The sequence below is a fragment of the Tiliqua scincoides genome, chromosome 2 (assembly GCF_035046505.1).
Source record: "Tiliqua scincoides isolate rTilSci1 chromosome 2, rTilSci1.hap2, whole genome shotgun sequence".
In the NCBI taxonomy this organism is placed as follows: Eukaryota; Metazoa; Chordata; class Lepidosauria; order Squamata; family Scincidae; genus Tiliqua; species Tiliqua scincoides.
Genome location: NC_089822.1, coordinates 269,945,480 through 269,971,183, shown reverse-complemented (window position 1 = coordinate 269,971,183; position 25,704 = coordinate 269,945,480). Strand labels below are relative to the sequence as shown.

General features: G+C 50.7%; 1 protein-coding gene across 1 annotated transcript in view; it reads left to right on the top strand.

The window, feature by feature from the left end:
• Positions 1-25,704, top strand: part of LOC136639189 (ATP-dependent translocase ABCB1-like) — a 38,069-nt gene that overhangs the window by 11,890 nt on the left and 475 nt on the right. Inside the window, exons 10-23 of the mRNA XM_066613194.1 lie at positions 804-940; positions 1,995-2,246; positions 5,527-5,873; positions 6,885-7,486; positions 8,435-8,932; positions 10,707-10,821; positions 12,077-12,207; positions 15,422-15,627; positions 17,178-17,375; positions 18,650-18,778; positions 18,981-19,169; positions 20,402-20,575; positions 22,495-22,654; positions 24,318-24,454. Of these exons, the coding sequence (XP_066469291.1) occupies positions 804-940; positions 1,995-2,246; positions 5,527-5,873; positions 6,885-7,486; positions 8,435-8,932; positions 10,707-10,821; positions 12,077-12,207; positions 15,422-15,627; positions 17,178-17,375; positions 18,650-18,778; positions 18,981-19,169; positions 20,402-20,575; positions 22,495-22,654; positions 24,318-24,454 (3,275 nt within the window). The remainder of the gene's footprint in view (positions 1-803; positions 941-1,994; positions 2,247-5,526; positions 5,874-6,884; positions 7,487-8,434; positions 8,933-10,706; positions 10,822-12,076; positions 12,208-15,421; positions 15,628-17,177; positions 17,376-18,649; positions 18,779-18,980; positions 19,170-20,401; positions 20,576-22,494; positions 22,655-24,317; positions 24,455-25,704) is intronic.

Genomic DNA, 25,704 nt, shown 5'->3' with positions numbered 1-25,704 from the left:
CCGGGGATGGGGTTTGGGATCTGGCATAACTGCCGAATCCCAGCCCCACCTCCTTCTCCCTGACCGCCCTCCCCGGGACCACCCATCGCCTGCCCTCCCTCTGCCCAGGAATGCCTCTCTCCCCCGCCCCCACGCCTACCTTTGCCACTTGTGTTGGCACAGGCGTGCCAACATAAGTGGCTGCGGGGAAACTGGTGTAGAGACTTGTCAGCCTCCGCACATCAGCACATCTAGATGCACTGACACAGCTTCCTCGTCAGGCGGCACAAACGTGCTTTGCAGCACATTTACGACCCTCCCAGACTGGACCAAGTCAGAGTTAGGATTGCACCCTTAGGTATTTATAGCACACCTAGGTGTGCGATAGCGTACCTAAAACTTCAAGACAATATATTAAACAAAATCATCTGCACTCATTTCCTAGGTATTCTGTAGTTTGAGTTTGTTACTGGCACAGTATGAAACATGGTAGGCATGCTATAGAATACCTACGCATTCTATTAAAATCTATAGGTAAATATATAAGGTCAGAATGAAATGAGCTGTTTTCATACTTCGCCAAAACGTGGTGGGCATTCTGTACAATTCTGTAGTTTCACACAGTGCTGATAACATAAGGATAAATACTGAAATGAATGTAAGAGGGAAGAGGCCAGACCTGCTACACTTTGGCACCTTGACATTGTGTGTGGAAAGGAACAGAGAAGCCAGCAGAGATGTTGGAACTTTGTTGCAACAGGAAGCCATATTTGGAGGATCCTGAATGTCTGCACAAGCACCCCAGTTTCTGTTTCTCTCTGCAGACGCTGGTGAGATGGGGGGCCAGATCTCCGGAGGGCAGAGGCAGGGGGTTGCCATTGCCAGGGCTCTGATCCGAGACCCCAAAGTGCTGATCCTGGATGATGCCACCAGTGCGCTCGATACAGAGAGTCAGCAGCAGGTGAGTGACTTGGATGCAAGGAAGGCAGTGGGGGGCAGAAAGAGAGCGCTGAAAATGTTTATGTTTAAGGAGAACCCCTTAGGAATTGTAATCTTGTTCCCACCAGAATTGGCATTGGCTACCTACAAATTTAGTTGGTGAAATCATGGTGGAACAAAGCTGTCACTGTCATCCTTGGAAGGATTCATTGGGTTTTGCTTCTGCTGAGCCTGACTGCTGAGATTCAAATCAAGAAGGAACTTCCCTGTGTGATCTGGGGAGAGTGGGATGGCCTGGAGGCCTGCTGTTCTTGACAGCTAGAATTACCCCTCGTTTCCCTGCCAGGGTTCCAGGGCCTCAAACAGCTTCTTGCTGTGCAGAAACTTAGCTGGTGAAGCTTTCCCCATCATGGCTTCTTGGAATCAGGAAATGCCTGATTTCTGCCTCCATACAACTGATTCCAGTCACAGGTTCCCTGCCTGGCTGGGCTCACTTGTTGGAGCTGATTGTTCTCCAGGTTCAGTTTTGCAGTTCCCTGCCTTTGGCACATAGTGATTTCTGGAGCAGATGCTGGTTGATCTTTGTACAATGGCCTTGAAGGACAGGCCTGAACCAGATTTCATCCCTTCTCAGCTTTTAAGTTTCTCTGCTTGGAGTCCAGGAATATGGCAAGAGGGGGAGGCAGAATGTAGGTTGGGGGACTCCCTGCCAGTGGCATACCTGGGGGGGCAAGGGGACAAATGCCTCAGGGGCCACACCTATGGGGCAGTGCCGCCAGCCTCAGCCCCCACCCCCGTTGCCCATTGCAGCAACTCCAGGGGTGATTCTGTGCCACTATGGGCTGCATCTTTTCTTAGAGGAGAGAAAGGGGGCAGCCCAAAGCAGCCCAGAATTGCACCAGAAGTGGCTTCAGTTCTTGGCGCAGTTCTGGAAGTGATTGCGGTGACGTGATGATGTCACTGCAATTACCTCCAGGTCAGGCAATGGGGGTAGCAAAGTGGGAGGCAGCCCCAGGCAGAGAAGGCCCCAGGTCCACTTTTTCTCTCTGCAAATTAATTCCATTTCTGCTGTCCAGGTGGAGAAGGAGATCTACGAGGGGGCAGCTCGTGCCGGGCGCTCAGTGCTGTTCATCTCTCACCGTCTTCACAGCGTGGAAAGAGCTGACCGGATCCTGGTCATGAAGGAGGGGGAGATTCAGGAGGAGGGGACCCACCCAGAGCTGATGCGGAGGAGGGGTACCTACTGGCAGCTGGTGCAGAGGCAGCAGAATGGGGCTGAAGGGGGTGGCAGCAAACCCAGCAGTGCCAGCGTGAACAGCGAACAGCCCTGATAACATCAGGATGATCTGCAGATCCTTCCTTGTCAGCTCTTGGTTCTGTCCTAGGCCTCTGTGGGGGTGCCAGGTATATGACTGCCCCCCTCTCTTACTTATCAGCCCCTTGCCTCAGTGTGGAGCCCTGAGCGCCTGCTGGGGGAAGCGCCTCTGAATATCCAGCCCCTACATTATGGGGTGTTTGGGCCCTTGCACACAGCAGACCAGGGCCTCCAGGGACTGAAGTCCAGCTGAGACAGTCACAACCCCTGGAGAGGAGATGACTGGGGAAGTGCATTTTGAGAGTGCTGTTGCTTTTCTTACTTGATGCCTCAGCAGCTGCAGGCTTGTTGGGGCTTCTGCAGATATTTTGTTTTAGAAGCACAGCCCCAATCCAAAGAGGGAGGGGACGAGTTAATAGGCAGAGACACAGGGGCAGCTATTTACTTAGATGTATTTAAATAAAAGTATTTGTATTTGGTATTTCCCCCCCCCCCTTTTTCTTGTATTATTATTACTTGCTTGGCCCCTGCTGTCTTTTACTTCCTCTTACTCTTGCCATCCCTTTCCATAAAGCAGTTGGAACAGTGATCAGTCAAAGACAACTGTTACCCTGCACATGCCCGATCTCGTCTGATCTCTGAAGCTAAGCAGAGTCAGGCCTGGTTAGTACTTGGATGGGAGACCGCTTGGGAATACTGGCTGCTGTAGGCTTATACCATAGTCTTTCCATGCCCGATCTCGTCTGATCTCAGAAGCTAAGCAGGGTCAGGCCTGGTTAGTACTTGGATGGGAGACCGCTTGGGAATACCGGCTGCTGTAGGCTTATACCATAGTCTTTCCATGCCCGATCTCGTCTGATCTCAGAAGCTAAGCAGGGTCAGGCCTGGTTAGTACTTGGATGGGAGACCGCTTGGGAATACCGGCTGCTGTAGGCTTATGCCATGGTCTTTTGAGACTGAAGGTTGCCAGCCAACCATTAATGCAGGCTTGTGGGGTGTCTTTGAACCAGTCCTGAGAGGATGATGCCGCCTGAGGGTGTCTGTGGCAAGGCATTTCCTTCCTGCTTCTCAGGAAGCTCTTGAAGGATGATAAGGAGGAACTGATCCCACACACAGAACTCACACCCAGCAGTGGCTCTCCCCCCCCCCCCGTCCCAGGACGGACAGTTCTCTCCCTGGCTTCTGTGTCCTTAACACTTGCAAGGCAGGCAGAAATGCAACTGGTGTAGCTTTAGCCAACATGAGTCAGGGCTGAGCAAAGCTTCACTTGCGGAATTTTTGCCTGTCGCCCTCTTCAGGAGTCCCGCTTGGAAAACATTGGACAACTCTCTGCTGGAGAGGGAAGGGGAACTGTGCAAGGGGAGGAGGAGCAGATTCTTGGGTCTGTCCAGGAAGAAAGCAGCCTAGTTCAACTTCTCTCCCTCCTCATCCTCGTCTCTTCGACATGCAATGAAGAGGGGGAGGTGGCCTAGATGATATGCGACATGCCCCGTGCCTGACACATTGCAAAACTTCTAAAGCAGTGTTTCTCAACCTGTGGGTCAGGACCCACTAGATGGGTCATGAGCCAATTTCAGGTGGGTCCCCATTCATTTCAACATTTTATTTTTAATATATTAGACTTGATTAGACCACGATATGTGACTGCATTTGGGGAAATGTTACAGCTCTGTACTTTAACAAGCTACTATGTAACCATGAGTTGAGAACCTTTATTGGCATTAAAATAAATTCTAAACAAGACACAAAAAACATAAAGGTTCAGTTCACAGCATAGAGTTCAAGTTAGAAGAACGCATGCGGGTATTTTCCTTATAACAGCTAACAAATAGTCAGCAAACAAATCAGTGGTGGCCACAGAGCTATCTCCCAAAAGGGAACGTAGAGAATCATCAGGTGCACCGGAGATCTTAGAATTGGATCTAAAAAGGTATCACAAAGTGTTTGAAGAGCAGGGCAATGACATAGAATATGAACCATCGTGTCGGGTTCCAGAGAACAGAATTTGCAAGTCCTATTGTTAAACTGAACGTTATGAGATCTTCCCTCAAGGACTGTGGAGGGAAAAATATTAAATCTGGCGAGCATAAAAGCCCGCCTCTTGCTTGGGTTGATTAGTTCCCTAAAATAGTTAGCAACACGGCCAGGAAATGGTAATAAGGGGAGCAGGTGGGATTAATGTTAGAAAATAATAACTGGGTTTTGACTTCCAAAAGTCTGGTCTTAGTGATGGAATGGGCCTGACTGAGACCAGTATCAGCAAGTGATTCAAGGGTAATGCCCAGGGATTGAAAGCTACTATGTATATGCTTTCAGCAATGATAGTGAATGGTACTTGTTTAGTCATTAAGTCGTGTCCAACTCTTTGTGACTCCCTGGACCACAGCATGCCAGCTGTATGTTCTAAGAGTAAATCCCACCTATTACCCACTTTTTGTAGATCATAACCAATCAATCATTTGCCCACTTCTTGCCCAACTCTGATGCAAATTTCAGCCAATGAGATATCTAGATTGGAAAACAAAGGACCAGAATTTGTATAAAAGTTGAAATCCCTGTTTGTAATTGTGCTCAATTGTTTTGAGAGTCCCGTGAGCACCCATTGCATGCAATGAAATAAACAGCCTGCAAACTTTCACTCCTGAGTACTGAGTTTTTTGAGTTGCTTTCTTTCAACCTTGCAACACTTATGGTCCAGCTCTCATCACCCAACAGACTGAGGCAAAGAAGGAAGGCCTGTAGCCAGGGAGACACACCAGGGACAGACATGAATCGGCCTTTTCAGCCACACTAGACAGTGTTCCAGAACCACCATTCAGAGTGTGATTCCAGAGTCTTCCGAGACTGAAGGATGCCAATGACACAGTCATACATAACTATGGGGAAAACCATAGCTTAGACTATATGGCCCTTTCAGGCGATTGCTTGGCTTTTCATTAAGTTGTCTAGGCTTCCCATAGCTTTCCTCCCAAGAAGCAAGTATCAAAAGAATGGGACTTACTTCTGGGTACCTGTGGGTAGGATTGCAGCCTAGGATTGCTAAAAACCTTCCTGCTTGATGATGTCACTTGCGGTCATGACATCTCTTCTGGTGGGTCCTGACACATTCTCTATCTAAAAAGTGGGCCCCGGTGCTAAAAGTTTGAGAGCCACTCTATGTAAAGCAAGCGACATCCAATGTGGTTTTGCTGAGTCAATGGCTGTGGGGGTGAAGCGCGCAATCTGTTGCTAGGCAGATTTATTTGCGGAGATTAGAACTGTTCGGAATTTCTCGCCCCCGTGCGTGTGTTCAGCGCCCCCTGGTGGCGGAGATTGGCAGCGTGGCCAAGAAACTCGCGTTCTTACCGACGAGGACTTCATCTGAGCAGCGCTGCGGCAACTCCCCTGCAGGATCGCTCCCTCTCCGCGACGTGGCCTCCTGCCTGCGGCTCACGCTCTTCCTTCCAGTGCAGCTCCAAGCGGGAAGGCACGTGCTGCACGCCTGCCTTTTGGGGGGGCGCCAGGCAGCTCTGGTTCTGCGGCGCCGCCGGGCTCCAGCTGCAGGATTTCCCCCGGCCCAGGTCTGCAGGGGGCCCCTGCAGGCCGGCACGGTTCCCTCCAGCAGCCCCCACCCACTTGGGTGGAGAGTTGACTTTCCCAGGTGGGATGGGCTGGGAGGGGGCGACAACGAGAACGCCACTCTCCTGGCAGTCGAGCTTCCCCCCCCGGTGCCCCCATCCGCCACTAGCCCTCTCCCCAAATGGCCCGGCAGAGGAAAAGCTGTCCTTGGCACATGGGGGGGGGGGCGATGGAGCGGCTTCTCTGCCCCCTCAGGTCATGCCCACGGTGATCACGGCGGGCACTGGCAGTTGCCTCAGGAGGCTGAGCCCTGCCCCTGCCTCACCCCCCTGCACAAGGGGGGAGCTGGGAACTTTCCCAATGGTTAGGGTGCGAGGGGGGCGCAGATGCAGCCCAGAGGGTTCCAGGACCTTGCACCGGTTGACCAAGTTTTTGCCCCCCCCCCCCCGAAAGCGCTCGACCCGCAGCAACATCTGGTCTGGGGTGTGCTTTGAGACACGCTCCCGTCCGGAAAAGAGGTCCGGGTGCCATTCATTCTCCTGGGCTCGCTCTTCTGCAGGCGTCTGGCAGGAGCCTTTTCGTGCCCGGCCCCAGTGGCATAGCTAGAGGGGGGTGCAGAGCGCTAACTATTGCAGGGAAGTCTCAGCGCAGACGCCTCCGTTTTGCTCCCCCGCCTGGAATGTCTCCGAGGGGCGGGGTCGCTTGCACGCGTCTCTGAGGCTCCCTGCAAGACTTAGTGCTTTGCACCCCCCATAGCTACGCCACTGCCCTGCCCTGCCCTGCCCGGCCACCTCGTCGGGCCCTCGACACTGTCAGTCTTGCACCCCAAGGCTGTCGATTCCTGGCTCGCCTCCCCTCGCAGGCAGGACTGCCTGGGAGAGGCCCCCGAGGCCGCTCCTTCCTGCTCTTCCGCTCCAGGATGGCCCCGACGTGGCGCACGGTCGAGCGCTTCCTAGAGAAGGGTGTACTGGGGGTGCCAGTGCAGGACTGGGGGCGCCAAAGTTTCTTTGGGGAGTGAACCCCCTTACACCCGCCGTTTCTCATATCTGTGGGGAGGATCACATTTCAGTGCACTTTGCTCCATGCCGGATAGACCATTGGAGAGCGGACGAGCTCCCTTTGTGCGGTACCCCGAAGCCGCTTCTGGGGTGCAGTGGCGGCTCGTCCTGCGGTCTGCCGAAGGGGAGCACCGAAGCTTCCTTTGCGGCCAGCCCACAGGTGTACCCCTCTGGTCCCTGTTGCGGGTATGCCACGTTGGCAGAAATGGCTTAAAAAGGGACAGGGGCTGCCTGGAAGCAAGACGCGTGGCGCCGAAAGCCCTGCCCGGCTACCCCAGACGTGCGAATGGGTCGCCAGTGGTTCTGTGGGGGTGCTGGGGCAGCAGCAGTCAGGCGACCTCTCGAGCGTGTCACTGCTCCGTAGAGAAGGTGTCTAACGCTGAGACCGAGCGCGTGGCTGGTCTTTGGCCACCGCGGTCCATGCACGGGCTTCCCCGGAGTGGGGATTTGCGCCCCGTCCCTCAAGCCAGGCTCCGATTGCGAGCCCTGCAAACATGGAGCGCGCGCGCCCTCTGGCGGCCACGGGAGGAGAGGCGGTGCCGGGCTGGGTTTTCCCCTCGAAACCGAAAGTGGAGCGTCGGCGCCCCTCGCTCGGCGGCTCCTGCGACGCGTCGCTGTTGGGGTGCCTGGACTGCAGGTGGGTTCGGGGTGGCGGGCAGCGGGAGGGTGCCTGGGCGGCAGCTGTCAAGGAGGGGGGGTGCAGATGGGGGGCTCCCCACCGGGCAGGGAGGGGGCGCCTCGGGCTGGCGGTCAGGTGCCCCAAGACCTGCTCCTTGTCTCACTTTGCGCCCTTTGAATTTGACGGGGCGCTTTGCAGTCCAGCTCGTGGTTCTCGTGGTTGCCTGAAGCTTGCTAGACCTCTCTGAGGTCCTTTTGACCGACAGGCAAGTGGGGCTGAGTGACCTGCCCAGGGCTGCAGGGAGTCTGTGGCAGAGGCGCAGCTAACCCAGGTCCACCTCTTTGCACTGGTGGGAGGGAGAGGGGAATTTTGTGCCCAACAACCTCATGGGCCCACTGGTAGGGCCAGGAAGGACCCTGGAAGGTGCGGTGGGGAATAGTTCTGAAGTAGATCGTGTGGGGTTGGGAACCAGAGTTACCTGGGGAGGGGAAACTTTGAATTGTTGGGATGGAACTTCAGTTGGACTGATGGAATTTTTTTCCCATTGGAGCTCCCTGTCGCAGTGCTTCTCAAACTGTGGGTCACGAGCCACTAGGTGGGTTGTGAGCCAATTTCAGGTGGGTCCCCATTAATTTCAATATTTTATTTTTAATATATTAGACTTGATGCTGCCATGGTATGCGACTGCATTTGAGGAAATGTTAAAGGCCTGTGCATTTAACAAGCTACTATGTATATTCTTTAAACAATGACAGTAAATGGGACTTACTCCTGAGTAAGTGTGGGTAGGATTACAGCCTAGGATTGCTAAAAATGTTCCTGCTTAATGATGTCACTTCTGGTCATGACATCACTTCTGGTGGGTCCCAACAGATTTTCATTCTAAAAAGTGGGCCCCGGTGGTAAGTGTGTGAGAACCACTGCCCTATCATGTATTCAATCTTTCCACTTCTCCTCTCCCCACAGATCTTGCCACCATGGGGCTGCCCCCTGCTTTGTACCTGCCCACCGCCTTATTCCTGTGTGATGCAGGCCTGCTTTCCTTGCTAGACGTGCAGCGCCTCTCTCTGGCCTCGCTGGGGGTCTTGGCAGCCTGGCTGGAGGCTGCTCTGCGCCTGCTGTTTCTCTGGGGGGCCTGGGGTCTGCTTTCTCTGGCTTGGCCCTCTTCGACCCCACCGGAAACCCTAGCAACCGTGTGCCTGCTGCCCCCCTTGTACCTCCTAGTGGGCCCCTGGTTTGGAGACCCCCCTGTCCTCCTGTCTTCAGCCTCATGGTCCTGGCTACTGCTGGGTTATGTGGTGGTGGGTCTGGCCCTCTTCGTATGGGAGGTTCTGAAGCAGGGGGGCAGCTCAGGAGGAGCCCAGAAAGAAGACAAGGCCACCCTCTGGAAGCTGGTGAGGCTTTTTCGTCCAGATGCCCGCTACTTGGCTGGTGCCTTCGTGTTCCTCACCCTGGCTGTGATAGGTGAGTGGGCTTCCGGATGGACAGGAGGGAAAGGCAGGCAGTCCTCTTGAAGAAGGGGGGGGGAAGGTCCCAGAGGGTGAAAATTTAAGCCAGAATTGTTTCATTCATAGTTTTTACTCACATATTTCCTACTTGCCCAGTCCCCAGGAACTAGGGCATGTTGTGACCTTTAGGAAGTCTCCCCTCTCCATGAAACTGACAAAGTGAAATGCACATTGCAGTAGAACATCATGGGCCCAATCCCATCCAACTTCCCAGTGCTAATGCAGCTGTGATAGTGAGGGGTGCATGTTGCATCCTGTTTTGGGGGGGGGGGCGCAACAACAGTCATTGAGACCTCCTCGGTAAAAGGCAATTTTTGTTCCCTGACCTCAGGGCTGCATTGGCGCTGGAATGTTGGATAGCATTGTACCCTTCGTTCTTAACATTTTGTGTATGTCACAGGGAATCACACTGCACATGCACTCCACCTAGTTTCTGAGTAGCTGCATGATGACAGTAGGATATAGTGGAAATTGAAACGATGCAGAAGAGAGCAACAAAAATGTTTACTGGGCTGGGGCAACTTCCCTATGAGGAAAGGCTACGGCGTTTGGGCCTCTTCAGCCTAGAAAAGAGGTGCCTGAGGGGGGACATGATTGAGAAATACAAAACCATGCAGGGGATGGACAGAGTGGATAGAGAGACACTCTTTTCCCTCTCGCATAACACCAGAACCAGGGGACATCCACTAACATTCAGTGTTGAGTTAGGACAAGCAAAAGAAAATATTTCTTTACCTAGCATGTAATTAGTCTGTGGAACTCCTCGCCACAAGAAGTAGTGATGGCATCTTGCCTAGATGCATTTAAGAGGGGATTGGACAAATTTGTGGAGGTAAAGATAATCACAGGTTGCAAGTCATGGTAGGTATGTGTAAGCTCTTGGTTTTAGAGGCAGGCCAGATGCAGGGGAGGGCACCAGGACAAAGGTTGTGTCTGTTGTCTTGTGTGCTCCCTGAAGCATTTGGTGGGCCACTGTGAGATACAGAAAGCTGAACTAGATGAGCCTTTGGCCTGATCCAGCAGGGCTCTTCTTATGTTCTTATGACAGGGGAGGCTACAACTCTAGTCTAGCAGCAGGAAGAGTCCAGCCTGCCCTGTGATTATGCAGCCCCTCCAAAAGTGGGTGGAATGCAAATGCAATCATAGGGGTGGCTGTGGCCATTTTCCTTGGAATATGACAGGTGAGGCTCTGCCTCCCCTGACTATTGCCCCATTAAATTCCCCTTTCAATCTTGAGAAACAGTATACCCACTGTAGGCTAATTAGCTTCCCACACACAAAGGGTAGCCAACCCTAGTTACACGCAGAGCATTGCTGAAGCCCAGCACCTGTTCTAAGTCAATCAGCAGGTAGCTCACCTGCTCAGGTTACAGTGTTCTTCCTTTCACTAGTTCTCAGTTAGCAGTCTCTCCCACCTCAGCAGCTCCTTAGCAAATAGCCAATCTCTGGTAATCTCCACTAGTCTGCATTCCAGCACTCCATCTTCTGTTCCCACCTTTACACCTCTCAGTCACCACTTTTGTTTCCAAGGTGTTCATTACTTCCACTTGATTGCAGCTGTGAACCACACCCATTGCAATTCAGAGCTCTGGTATTAACTCCGTACTTCCCAGAGCTGTCCAAAGCAAGGGACCTTTCCTGACACCACACTATCTCCTTGAGAGAATCTTCTGCCTCTCCACTGAGCTCATAATGTGACATCTGCCTTCACCTTTGGTCTTTCTCTCCAGGTGAAACCTTCATCCCGTATTACATGGGGCGTGTGATTGATATCCTGGGCACCAAATACAACTCAGATGATTTCTCCTTTGCCATCATTCTCATGGGTCTGGTATCACTGGGCAGGTGAGGCACACTCTTCCCTAGGCAGCCAAGCTGAGGCCCCACCCTTCTCTCAGGCCAAACCCACTGCTCTGTCCAGCTTCTGTCTTTGGCCCCGACCTCCTCCTTTGACTTCATTTCGACCATAGCTCTGATGCTATTTCCAGAAGTAACAGTTTGCTCCGTGGAAGTGGAACGAGAGAATGTGAGTGGTCATCCTTCCCTGTAGCCATGGCTCCAATGCTTCCAGGGTCAGTGTTCATTTGCAGGGGCAAGTGCTGACATCAAGGCTGGGTTTTCCTTGTGATTTGCAACCAGTGGCATAGCTAAGGGGGAACTGAGGGGGTCCATATTCGGTCATATTCGGGGTTCCAGGGGCAACTGTTACATGCCCAATCTCATCTGCTCTTGGAAGCTAAGCAGGGTCAGGGTCAGGCCTGGCTAGTACTTGGATGGGACACCACCTGGGAATACCGGGTGCTGTAGGCTTATACCGTAGTCTTTCGAGACTGAAGGTTGCCAACCAGGGGGTGCCTTTCAATGGCCTTCTGAGGCCCAGGGAGGCCACGCCTTGCCTCCCTGAACCCTGAAGGCCTGTCAGAGGCCTTAGAAAAGGCACTTCCTGTTTTCACTAAAACCAGAAGTGACTTTCTAAGGCCTCTGGCAGGCCTTCTAACAACTGGGAGGCCTCTGCACTTCCGACCACCTCCCGGATGCCCCCAGGGGATGTTCTGGGCATCTGGCCTCTGGGGTTGTTAACACATTGGGGTGGGGGTTGTTAAAAATGTTTTTGCCCCTGGCTGCCAGATCCCTTGGCTATACCACTTCCCTGAACTGTATGCAAGGTTAAATATAAAGAAAAATAATCCCCATGGCTAGGAGTCATGTCTGCGCTCCCCCTTGATCCCTAAGATACAAAGATGTCTTTGGGATGAGGCTTCTTGATGAGCCAGAAGATGCCCCCTCCAGCCTGTCCATACAGCTAATACGGAGAATTCTGGGCTTAGCAGGTGGTCTGGAGCCTGAACAGACTGAAATTCCCAAGTGATGGGAAGAGTAGCTTACCGGCTGCATGATAGCCTCTCTGCTGGCACTCCAGATGGTCACCTGATATGCGTGCTCAGCTCAGCTCAGATCATGAGCTGTCCAGGGAGCGCCCTGTCCTCACCCACCCTCAGTTACCTGTTTGAAATGTGTGAACTGTGCAGAGCGCCTTCTGTGTGTGGCACATTCATCTCTATGGCATGATCCACTTCTTCCTCTCCCGCTTCCATTCTAGCTCGACATTCGCAGGCTGTCGTGGAGGCCTCTTCATGTTCACCTTGTCCCGAATGAACATCCGGATCCGCAACCTGCTCTTCTCTTCCCTGGTCCAGCAGGACCTGGCCTTCTTTCAGGAGGTGAAAACAGGTGAGGGTCTGAAAGCCAAACCCAGTCCCATCGCTCAGTACAAGCACCCTTCGCTGTTTCCACCGATTTACTCCCATTATTATTCCGCGTTTATGTGGTGTTTCCCCGATTGGCTTTTAGATCAGTGGTTCTCAAACTTTTTAGCACCAGGACCCACTTTTTAGCATGACAATCTGCCCGGGACCCACCAGAAGTGATGCTATTAACCTGGAAGTGATGTCATGGCCAAAAGTGGCATCACCAAGCAGGAAGTGCTTTCCTGAGAATGCAGCAAGAACTGAAATTGCTCCCATTTCCCTAGATAGGTAGGCTATGAATAATTAAACAAATTAAGATAAATAATTATAAATAAAGTAAAATAAATAATTACATAACAGGAAATGAGATGGGGAAGCCAGTCCTGTTCCACCAAGTGAATTTTCTCTGTAACCTGCCTGCAATAACCTCTCCCCCCAAAAAACCAAGATTTTCAGCCCTTCCCAGTGCCTTCTTCAGTTTAAGTTCTTGTATTTAAACCAGTTCAATTTGTGCTTTGTAATGCTCATATAATTTATGCACATATACTTATCTAGACCTTTAGGTTCTCACTCCTGCATTCTTACTTTCCTATAAAAAGTTGAATCCACTCCCCCCTTTTGGGAAAGGAAAACATTTTGGAAAAACAGCACATTTCTCTGCCCTGGGAAGAGGTGTCTGGAAAAGACAACAACCCTTTCCAATACCCACCAAGCTTTACAAGACTTTAAAAAAAGTTTCATTTTGCCATCTCAAGCCTCCGTTTTTATCCTTTTAATTGTACCACGATGGAGGTGCTGTCTTCTGGAGCATTTGTTGAACTCCACGTTCCTTGTGGTGGCCTTCTTCTTCACCTGGCCTTTGATAGGAACACAGTTGCTTACTTATGAGGAAACGCAACCATGTAGCTCAGTTTCACTTTCCATAGAACTCAATACACTTGTCAGCTTGGAGGGGGGCTTACTTTTCAAGTGTTTTTTGGGGCCTGTGTTCATTGGATCAGGACCACTGTGGTGGTATTGAATTCCTCTTGGCCTTCTCTTTGCAGTGGACCAAGGCACATTTGCCTACTCACTAGGATATGTGCAGTGGGTCAGTTTCACTTTCAACAGGGCTCTATCCATTTTCTTTGTCAGCTATCAGCTAGTCAGTTTCAGTTTCACAACCCACCAACAATCAGGTCACAACCTACCAAGTGGGTCCTGACCCACAGTTTGAGAAACCCTATTCTAGATTATCCCCACCATAGCCCTGTCACTGGATGCTCCCATTTGATGGGTAAGAACATAAGAACAGCCCCGCTGGATCAGGTCATAGGCCCATCTAGTCCAGCTTCCTGTATCTCACAGCGGCCCACCAAATGCCCCAGGGAGCGCACCTGATAACAAGAGACCTGCATCCTGGTGCCCTCCCCTGCATCTGACATAGCCCATTTCTAAAATCAGGAGGTTGCAGATACACATCATGGCTTGTCCAATCCCCTTTTAAAGGCATCTACCTTTAAAGGCATGGACCTTTAAAGGCCTTTACCTTTAAAGGCATGCTATCACCACACCCTGTGGCAAGGAGTTCCACAGACTAATTACCGGTACATGCTAGGTAAAGCAATATTTTCTTTTGTCTGTCCTAACTCTCATGGGATTTGCCCAGTCTTAGTTAGGATGAAACTCTCAAGATCCTCAAAACTAGAGGAGAAGCAAATTGTGGGAGAAGGGGATTCTCTAACAAAGCATAGCTCAGGTTTGCTCCCCCAAATTCCAAATCAATATGCTCCTACTTTCAAGTTTTTTTAGTGTGCTTTTTTTGATTTACAGTCGTTGCTTTTAGCATGAATAATAATAATGACAGCATTTGTATTCTGCCTTTCTCAATGACTCTCTCAACACATTGTGAGAGTCTTACAGACTCAAGACAGTTCAAATAGGCAGGCTAAACTAAACTCATCTTTATTTCAAATGAGTTTTTACAATAATTGTTCTATGAACACTTGTAGAATCCTTCACAGTGTGCAAAATATGGGTGAAAACCAATTAATGTTGGCAAACTCAGGGTATCTGAGGTAACATTATCTCCTGTGTGAGCCCTGCCCCTTGTCTCCAAATGCTGAGCTTAAATAATGAGGACCTATTACAGATTCCATCACCAAAGAAAACAAGGGGATATAAATGCAAACAATAAATAAAGATCGGCCCTAGTGGAATAATGAATATTATTCTTCTGAATAATGTTGGTTCCCAAGAAAAGATCTGTAGCCCTAAGAATATTCCTTCTTAGGGCCAAATTACATGTGACATTAAGGGTACAATCCTCTCCTGCCCTGGAACAGGCAAACCAAGAGGCTTGCACTGTATCCAGCACAGGATAAGAGCCAGAATCTGCTCAACCAGAGGCAAGGGGAAACTTTTCCCCTTACCTCTGGGTAAGGCACCCTGGCTCCTATGGGTCTCCTTGGACCTCCACCACCTCCTGAGGTGGCGCAAGTCCGAGGAGAGCAGAGCAGCTTGAAGCCGCTCCAACCTCCCCGGCAAGGGGGTTTGGAATCTGGCATAACTGCCGGATCCCAGCCCTGCAGCTTCCCGCCCACCTGCCTGACCCAGGGCTGCCCAGGGGCTGCCCTTCCCCCACCCTGGAACACCTCCCTCCTGCCTCCTCCCCACCCACCCCAGAGTCTTGTGTCAGTTGAGCTTGGCCAAGCAAGACTCACTCCCTCCATCAGCGCGGAGGCTTCTGCCAGCCTACACAGGCATTGCTGACTCCCAAGTTGGGACTTGTGTCGGCCCGTGTGCAGCTACCAGGTCTTCTACCAGGCCTTCAAACTGTTTTGGTCTCCAGCTTGTGTGGCGCCTCCTCCTGTTGTTGAGATGCATTCTGTTATTTGTTGCTTCTATAATTTTTGGCAGCTGTAAGTCATTTGTGCAATTGAATGGCCAAAAAGCAACATATTTTCAAGGAAAAAAATAAGTACTTACCATGATTGGCTTAAAATTAATTAGCAAGGCATCAATTTTTTTATTTTATTTTAAAGATGAAGTTTAATTCGGGTAGCAAATTTTGAAACTGTTTTGAATTGGATACAGCTGAACTGAACGTTAGATTTTCCCCCACCCTCCAAACTACACAACTCACCCTCCACTTCCCAGCCTTTCTCGCACACTGGCTTGTCCTCCTGATCTGATTAGGGATTCATTTTCTTCCACAGGGGACTTGACCTCCCGCCTCTCCAAAGACACAACCATGATGAGCCGCTCGGTGCCAGCCAACACCAACATTTTCCTGCGCAGCCTGATCAAGGCCTTGGGGCTCTATGGGTTCATGTTTGGCCTCTCGTGGCGCCTGACGCTGCTAACCCTCGTTGAGACCCCGCTCATGATGGCTGCCCAGAAGTTCTATGACACTTGTCACATGGTGAGGTTTGCTTGGGAGCACTGTGCTGTGTGCCAGAATTGCTTGGGCAATGATGATAAATGTCTGACTGGCAGAGGTGGAGGGGTTACACTGGGCTGGAGGTTCTGTATATTCCTCCCCGCGTCCATGAATTTTGTTCTCACAAAACCCAGTTTCTAGAGATTGGATCAAGGGTGGTTGCTCCAGTTTTTGAAATCAGTATTTACAGGGTTGATGTGTCCCGTCGTCCCCCCAAGCTGACTATTCAAAAGAATTTGGCATTTGAAGGGAGGAGGAAGTCAGAGGAAAACATGTGAAACTGAAGAATTGCAGGGAGTGGCTGCAGGGGAAGATGGATCCAGGCAGAGCATGTTATGATTTAGTGGATGTGTCTCCCATCTGCCCTGACCCGTTTGGGAGGCTTCTGATTTTAAAAATGAAGGCTAAGAATGTAGGAGCATCAGAAGCTGCTTGATCCCCACACTGTGAGTTGTGACCCACCAGTGGGCTACTAACTGATTTCCGGTGGGTTGCAAAGCATTTTTGAAATGTGATTTTTGCAGTCACCACCATGCCATGTAAAAAGGAGAAGAAAAAAACTGAGAAAAGCCAGTAAAAAACCCAGCTGCAAACCCAAAAGGCCTGTTTCATCATAGCAAAGCTCTGATAATGCCAAACTTCGGGCACCCATGCCAGGTCACATGCCTTCCAAATTTTATCAAAGCAGGCAATGTCTGATTTTAGCAACATATCAGTATCCAGCTGGAACTGGAGGTAGCATTCACATACATGTAGTTTAGTCCATCAGTCATGTAGTTTAGTCCATCAGTCCACATACATGTAGTTTAGTCCATCAGTCAGTCAGTCAGTCAGTCTATGCGCCAGCCTCCCTGTTGGCAAGGCGATGTGAAAGTGCCTTATGGTGGTGTGACCGGGAGGGAGGTGGTGTGACCAGGAGGTGGGGAGAGGGCTGGGGGAAGTGTGCGGGAGGAGGAAGTGGGGAGGGAGGGAGGTGGATCCAAAGCCTCTGCATCACACACACTGCTTGACACGGAGGCTTTTACCTCACCCATTGTGGGGCTAGAAGTCCCTTTCTCCCAAGGGGCCACCCTCAGCTGCCTGAGATGTGCAGGATGCGGCGGCAGTCATTTTCAGCGCCACTGCTGCCCTGCGCCCGGGCAGCTCAGGATTGGGCTGCCTGCTAGCTAGTATGTTAAGTACTAAATAAGAAGCTGGTTTAGCTTTTTGTTTTTCCCCATCCTTTTTGTCTAGGAAAGCTCTATGGGTCACAATAGAATGTAATTTAAAAACTGGGTCATGGTGCAAAACGCTTTGGGAAGTCCTGTGCTAGATATTGGGCCCATCTCTCCAGGGTTTTGGTTTCTAGGGTCTTTCCCAACCCTGTCTGGAGATGGCAGGGATTGAACCTGGGATCTTCTGTGTGCTGGGGGGGGGAGGCTCTTCCACCGAGCCAGAGTCCCTCCCCTACATGAAAAAAGGCTATTTGGTGGCAATCTGTAACTGCAGCCCTCCTGCTCTCCCCTTTTCTCTGCCCCCTCCCCCATCTCCAGGCTTTGCTGCAGGAGATCCAAGACTCCCTGGCGCACTCTGGGGAGGTGGTGCGGGAAACGGTGTCGTCCATCGAGACCGTGCGGAGTTTTGCCACTGAAGAGGAGGAGTCCCAGCGCTACGAGAGGGCCTTGGCCAAGACCTGCCAGCTCAAGAATCGACGAGACATGGAAAGAGCCCTGTACTTGCTTGTACGACGGGTGAGTCACACGCAGGGCATTGGACTAGTTGACCTTGCAAGCACCATCCAACTATGAGTGCAGTCCTAACCCGCTTTCCAGCACCGATACAAGGGCAATGCAGCTCTGAGGTAAGTAAATAAATATTCCCTTACATTGAGGAGGCCTCTGTGAGTGCCCCCCAACTGCAGGATGCAGCACACGTCCCATTGGCACAGCTATGCCAGTGCTGGAAAGTGGACTAGGATTTGGGCCTTTGTGATTTTGTGAATCTGCTGCATCCAGCGGAGTGAGGAGGGTCAGGCAACTGAAGGCCTTGAATTGATGGCTCTGCCATCTTCGAGTGGAAGCAGGGAAAATGGGCAGAGTTGCCCAACAGGGCAAGGACCTTGTGGTGGTGGATTGTAGGAACGAAGGGTCTTGGCAGGTCTGTGGGTGCAAAGGTCGCAGGTAGGTGCGCATTGGGTGATAAGGGCAGAAAGACAGGGTGGATCAAGCCCATGGAGACTTTGTAGTAGGGTCAAAGAGTTTGGGCTGGGTGTGGAAGGGGGTGGGAAGCAGAGGAGGACTTCAGAGTCACCTGCAGCATCACCTGAAAGTGTCCCTAACTAACCTCTGCTCACAACTGAGCTCTCCCCAGCTGAGAGTCTTCTGTGTTTCTTTCAAGGCAGAGAAGGGCTCTCTTGTTCTGAAAGTGTCAGCCTCGCATATATCACGGAAATGGTGGAGGAAGCACCAGTGAGAACTCAGTTTTACTTGCATCCACAAAAGAACACATGATTGAAAGTGCACGGCCCAATGAAGCCTCAATGTCTTTGGGCAGTATACTGTAAACCCCAGAGACTGGGGTCTGATCATGGTGTGTGTAAATCTCTATCTCCATCCTGGAGATGTGCATCTCCTGCAAGCTTCTTGGGGGCATCTGGCTGCCTTTTACTGGAGACAAACTGTGTGTCACAGAGACCTGTCATCTCTCCTAGCAAGGCAGTTGTTGTTTTTACTTCTGGGATGTGTTTATGGTTTATTCATCCAGTGCCACTCATACACAGGACTCTACAACAGGCGAAGGGACAGGTCTTTGCCCCAAGAGGCACCCAATCTAAAAGCAGGTACAGGGAAAGCAGTTGGGGAAGGGGAGGGCAGTGAAAGCAGGGTGAATCGAGGAAGGGTATGTGATGGTTGGTTTAGTTACAGCACATCAAGGGGACTTGGGGGGTCACGCCGAAGCCCTCATGGGAAAGGTGGGTTTTGAGGAGGGACTGAGGTGCCCACCCCCCTCCTTTCTTTGTCTACAGCTACTTCAGCTGGGCCTGAAGCTGCTCCTGCTCCACTGCGGATACCAGCAGATCTGCGCTGGCCTCATGACCAAAGGGAACCTGCTCTCCTTCGTCCTCTACCAGATGGAAGTGGGTGCGTATGTACAGGTAGGTGAAGAGGGCAACGGGGCTCAGTCTTTATTGCAATCCAAACTTAGTTTATTGCAGGTGGCCTTGGCAGCCACCCCGCCATCATGCGCGCACACTCCTGCACACGCCTCCGGTCCCTCCCGCTGCCCCCACTACTCCAGCTGCTCCTTTGGGTCTTTCTGTTCTGCCCCTGGTCCTCACCCTTTGCTTCCTTGCACAGACCCTGATGTACATGTATGGAGACCTGCTCAGCAATGTGGGGGCTGCGGAGAAGGTGTTCGAGTACCTCCACCGGACACCTCTGGTTCACAAGGAGGGGACGCTGGCGCCGGACTTCCTCCAAGGACGTGTCTCGTTCAGAAACATCTCCTTTTACTATCCTTCCCGCCCAGAGATCCAGGTCTTAAAGGTACAGGATCAGTAAGCCTCAATGCCTTTCATTAGTGAGGGTAAAAACAGGCATGACATGGAATGCATCATCAAGCTTGTGGGTTTTTTCTGAGTGAAATTACTGGCCCTGTGGGGCCTGATCAGGACTGTGACACATGGGGAAGGAACCCATTTTCTCTGTCCTCCATATTCCCAAAAAGTAAGCCTCCCCCAAACTACTATAAGTCCCAGAAGGGAAGCTCAGTTGACTCCTGAAGGCTGGCAATGGGGCACGTTTTCATTGACTTGATGAGAAAGGGTTAAACAGTGACAGGACCATTGCTTCCTAGACAAATGCATCCTGGTATGGAACATTTGCATCCGTTCTTTTTGCGTCCCAGACATTTGTGTCCAATTTTATTTAGCAGGGGGAGAGTAACTGGCCCACCTCACCCCAGCACTGTCTGTTCTAGTGGCTGTCTGCTGGTATTCCTTTGCATCTTTTTAGATTGTGAGCCCTTTTGGGACAGGGAGCCATTTAGTTATTTGATTTTCTAATGTGAACTTTTTGTTGAAAAGCGGTATATAAATACTGTTGTTGTTGTTGTTGTGTCCCAATATATGTACTTTTGAATTTTTAAAATGCACAGGTAGAGTTAGTGATAGGGCTGGGATACGAGGCTTAGGATATAACATGGGGCTTGTTGCCCAATTATAGTGGAATGCAAATGACCTGGATGCAAAAAGCAAACAGATGTGAATGTCCAGGGCTCCCAGTGACCAGGGCGCATTTGACCAGGAGGACATAATTGTCCAGGATGCAAGCCCAGGATGTACTGGGTTAAATGCTTGCTCCCCATGTGCTGGCATCCTGATTCTCCCCAATATGGTTGCTGTTTTGGTTAAGGGAGGAAACCCAAGCCCTAACTACACACTAACAAAGGACGTATTTTTCTTGGGTATGGTCAGTTCAGTGTCCAGTGCCACATTCAGGGCTGGTAAGACCCTTGAGCAGAAGAATGGAGGACACACAGCCCTGGGTCTGCATTTGCTGTTTGTGGATATGGACAAAACTGGCTGCAAAGGGTTCCTTGCTCCAGTTTCATATGCAATTCTGTCAGCAGACAGCTTCCCCCTCCACTTTCTTCCTCCCATGAGACAGGCATTCTGCTTCCAAGGAAGGGTTCCCCAGGTGTTTTGGGTGAGGGTACAGGTGTAGCTGACCAGAAGCAACCAGCTAGAATTTCTGTGCCCTTATTCCTTCTGCTGCAGAATGTCTCCTTCGAGCTCTACCCCGGGAAGGTGATGGCGCTGGTGGGCCTCAACGGCAGTGGGAAGTCCAGCTGCGTGGCACTCCTGGAGCGCTTCTATGAGCCCCAGTCTGGGGAGGTCCTGCTAGACGGGGTCCCAATCCAGGAGTACGAGCACAAATACCTCCACAGGCAGGTGAGGATTTGCCAGTTGTGCTCCTCTTTAAGGTCAGATTAGATGAGGCAGAGGAGATGTGCTGGTGAGTCGCTGTCAGTCAACTGTCATGTCATCCTTTTTCTTGAAAATCAATGGTGCAGCCACATATGGAATGCTGTGTCCAGTTCTGGTCATCATCCCTCAAGGAGGAGGCTGGAAAAGGTGCAAAAGGGAGCGACCAAATGATCAGAGGTCTGGTGCCTTTCCTGACTAGGCAAGCCTGCACACTTTTACCCTGAGGGAAAAAAGTCAGTTCAGGGGCAGACAAGATCGAGGCTTATGACAATATGCATGGTGTAGATGTTTTTCTCCCTCTCTTGCAATACTAGAACCAGGCTGGGTTTTCCCATGAAACGTGCCAAATGAAATGAAATACCCAACAGTCACCAAACAAGAATTTAGAAACATAAGAAACATAAGAAGAGCCCTGCTGGATCAGGCCATAGGCCCATCTAGTCCAGCTTCCTGTATCTCACAGCGGCCCACCAAATGCCCCAGCGAGCACACCAGATAACAAGAGACCTCATCCTGGTGCCCTCCCTTGCATCTGGAATTCAGACATAGCCCATTTCTAAAATGAGGAGATTGCGCATACACATCATGGCTTGTAACCCATAATGGATTTTTCCTCCAGAAACTTGTCCAATCCCCTTTTAGAGTCATCCAGGGCAGATGCCATCACCACATCCTGTGGCAAGGAGTTCCACAGACTGACCACACGCTAAGTCAAGAAATATTTTCTTTTGTCTGCCCTATCCCTCCCAACACTCAATTGTAGTGGATGTCTTCCTGGTTGTGGTGTTATGTGAGAGTGTAAAGAGCATCTCTCTATCCACTCTGTCCATCCCCTGCATAATTTTGTATGTCTCAATCATGTCCCCCCTCAGGCGTCTCTTTTCTAGGCTGAAGAGGCCCAAACACCGTAGCCTTTCCTCATAAGGAGGGTGCCCCAGCCCAGTAATCATCTTAGTCTCATCATCATGTTGGCAACCTTCAGTCTCGAAAGACTCTGGTATCGTGCTCTGAATGGTGGTTCTGGAACAGCATCTAGTGTGGCTGAAAAGGCCAATTCAGGAGTGACAATCCCTTCCACACTGGGAGCAAGTGCAGTCTGTCCCTGGTCTGTCTCCCTGGCTATGGGCCTTCCTTCTTTGCCTCTTTGCCTCAGACTGTTGGCAAAGTGTCTCTTCAAACTGGGAAAGGCCATGCTGCACAGCCTGCCTCCAAGCGGGCCGCTCAGAGGCCAGGGTTTCCCACTTGTTGAGGTCCATCCTTAAGGCCTTCAGATCCCTCTTGCAGATGTCCTTGTATCGCAGCTGTGGTCTACCTGTAGGGCGCTTTCCTTGCACGAGTTCTCCATAGAGGAGATCCTTTGGGATCCGGCCATCATCCATTCTCACGACATGACCGAGCCAACGCAGGCGTCTCTGTTTCAGCAGTGCATACATGCTAGGGATTCCAGCTCGTCCCAGGACTGTGTTGTTTGGAACTTAGTCCTGCCAGGTGATGCTGAGAATGCAATAAATTAATCTAATTTAGAAAGAATATTATACTGAGCAGTGAAACTAAGAGTCCAACAGAAGAGATGTGTTGCTCACATAACTCTTCTTCAAGCCAGCAGGGGATGCTCTGAAGCATGTAGTTTTGCCTAATGTTGCTGCTTTGGGGATGAAATTGTGCAGATCGGCAGTCCTTGGGGAAGGTGCTAGCTGGACTCGTCTGGGTATGCAGGAATGGAAGGGGACTGGCCAGGAGGAGCACTACTGTAGTTATTCTACATTTTTACTGCAAACTTCTGCTTCATTTTTCCCTCTCAAGTATTCAGAAATGGACTTAAAAGAAAAACAAAAGCGATCCCTATATCGGGTTCCAACTGTGGTTCCTCTTCCTGCCTGCAGGTGGCACTGGTGGGCCAAGAGCCCGTCCTCTTTGCGGGCTCTATTCGGGACAACATCGCCTATGGCCTGCCCGGCTGTAGCCAGGAGGAAGTGGCTGCCGCAGCCAGAGAAGCCGATGCCCTGGGATTCATCGAGGAGCTGGAAGGAGGGTTTGATGCAGGTCGGTGGAGGTTATGGGTCCCACCTGCCCATCCCAGGCAAAACTGGCTGGCCTTCCAGGGAACCCAGGAGTCCTGCTTCTCAACTGGCAGCCACTGCATTTTAAGGGATTGAATGTTTGCTTTTATGTGTGCTGTGATTCCTGTTGCATGCTAATTTTGAACGCCTGCTACCTGGGCAAAAAGTCACCTTTTAAAAGTGGTGCTTTGCTAATACTCTGGGAGAGCGACGGGCCCTCTTCCCCCCAGCGGAGCATCTTTCCCAGGGGCCATGTGCTGGCATCTCTTCTAATGAGGTTGAGCCCCTTTGGGGCAGAGAGCCGTCCCCTTTCCATTCCTTTGCCATGTGCGCTACTTTGTGAACTTTGTTGCTGAAAAGCAGCATGCAAATTGTTTTGCTTCACATTTTTATACTGACCTTCCTCCAAATGGCTCAGGATGGCAAGCTTTGTTCCTCCTCTCCTTTTGTCCTCATAACAGCCCTGTGAGGTAGGTCAGGCTTACAGATGACTGGCCCAAGGAAACTTCGTTCCTGAGTGGGAATTGGAACCAGGATCTTCCAGGTCTAAGTTCAACTCTCAAACCACAACACCGTCCTGGCTCTCTAAATACATTTTATGTGTATAATGTTGGATAAACAAGGTCCTCAGCTAAATAACAAGGCTGGATCTGTGCTTCAAGGAAGCCCCATCTTAAAATAGCAGATTCCCTCTCTCCAAAATGAAAGGCTGACCCACTGAGCAATGAAGGTTGCCCAAGCAATGCCCAGATGCCCCCATAATGGAGGGCTTCCACCCCCATAACCACCACCTTCCTTCTACTGGCAGATGCAGCTTGTCATATTGCAGTGCTCCAAGGGCCTTGCCACAGGATATGGTGATGGCATCTGGCCTGGATGCCTTTAAAAGGGGATTGAACAAATTTCTGGAGGAAAAGTTCATCACTGGTTACAAGCCATGATGTGTATGCGCAACCTCCTGATTTTAGAAATGGGCTATGTCAGAATGCCAGATGCAAGGGAGGGCACCAGGATGAGGTCTCTTGTTATCTGGTGTGCTCCCTGTGGCATTTGGTGGGCCGCTGTGAGATACAGGAAGCTGGACTAAATGGGCCTATGGTCTGACCCAGCAGGGCTCTTCTGATGTTCTTATGTGCATCCTGTGGCAAGGAGTTCCACAGACTAATTGCACCTATCACTTTGCAAGGGAGGGCACCAGGATGCAGGTCTCTTGTTATCAGGTGTGCTCCCTGGCCTATGGCCTGATCCAGTGGGGCTGTTCTTATGTTCTTAAGGGCAAGAGAAGCTGCACCTGGCCAGACTTCCCACTCTTGTTCATCCCTGGAAACCCTGGAGTTGTGGAGCTTGAGTCTTTCACCTTCCTCCTGATCTCTAAGCTGCTTGACTCTCACCCCCAGTAGCGTAGCTACAGGGGGCTGAATGGCAAGTATTGCATGCACTGCAATGTACCGAGTAACCAGCCCCTCCCACTTGCTGTTGGAGCCAGCTGCCCAGAATGTGCATTGTGACGCCTGCAATACTTATTGCATCACCCCCTTGTAGCTATGCTACTGTTTAACCCCTCCCCTTCTGGCTGCCACAGATCAGTACAAAGGCTTTAGGACACACTGACTCTGGCTAGTCCTCACCTGTCCTGTCTCCTGCAGATGTGGGGGAGAAGGGAGGCCAGCTGTCTGTCGGGCAGAAGCAGCGCCTGGCCATTGCCCGCGCTCTGGTCCGGAACCCAAAGGTCTTGGTCCTGGATGAAGCCACAAGCGCCCTGGATGTGGAGAGCGAGGCTGCTGTGAGTATTGAGTGTGGGGTGGGGGTAGGAATCCAGCACTTTGCTGGAACACAGGAAATGTTTGTCCAGAGGTGTGTGGCGGTGAGGTGATTCTCAGTGCTCAGCTCGTTTCTGGAACTTGTGAAGTTAAAAAAACAACATGTCCTTCTGAGTAAGTGTGGAGTTCCTTTCCTTCATGAAAAGGTGAGGTTAACTCCACAGTTAAGTGCAAGTATACATGGAAGAGTCTCAACACTGTTTTAAAAAGAGGTAAAACAGCTTTGAGAAGGAAATTGAAGGCTGGGAAGTATCAGGAGGTGCTGAAAATCCCTTTTCCACCCACTGTTTATGTTCTCCAAATCTCTCTCTCTCTCTCTCTCTCTCTCTCACACACACACACACACACACACACACACACACACACACACACACACACACCCCTAAGTGAGGTTCTAAAAACAGGGTGCTTTTACTTTGAAACCCAGAACGCCAGCATTGGTGCGCTGTTGTGTGCAAGGCAGGTGTGAGCAGCCCCTATAGCCAACCTCGGAAGATGTGAGTTTAGGAAGCTGCACCTCCAGCCGTGCTTTAGCTCCAGCACCTGTCTTTGTAGCAATCAAAGAACTGAGCAATGTGGAGAGATGAAAACAGGAGAGACCTGCTTAGTGTGCTGGATGATGTGATGGTGGGTGAGGAGTGCACCTGGGTAGGGCTTTCCCCAGGAATCTGTAGGTACAATCCCCAGGATGTAGGTACAATACAATGAATCAGAGAATACTAAAATCATGAAAGGCAGTTCAAGTTTGCACACAGTAATGTAGAAGAGGCTTAAAGGTGATTGGATTAAGACACAAGAATTTCTCCCATAATGTGTGACTATGGGGGGAGGGGGTGGTTGTGTAAACTAACTGAGCTTGTGGCTTGACCAAAGTCCTGGAAATGTGGCCTGTATGTTGGGAGAACAGTTTTAACTTGCATGATATTATAGTCCATAATAGTATAACCAGATATAAAGAAAGAAAATTTTTTAACATTATTAATTAATTATTATTAACAGTATTTATATACCGCTTTTCAACTAAAAGTTCACAAAGCAGTTTACAGAGAAAAATCAAATAACTAAATGGCTCCCTGTCCCAAAAGGGCTCACAATCTAAAAAGATGCAAATGAATACCAGCAGACAGCCACTAGAACAGACAGTGCTGGGGTGAGGTGGGCCAGTTACTCTCCCCCTGCTAAAAAAAGCTAAAAGCTAAAAGGCAAAAGGGAG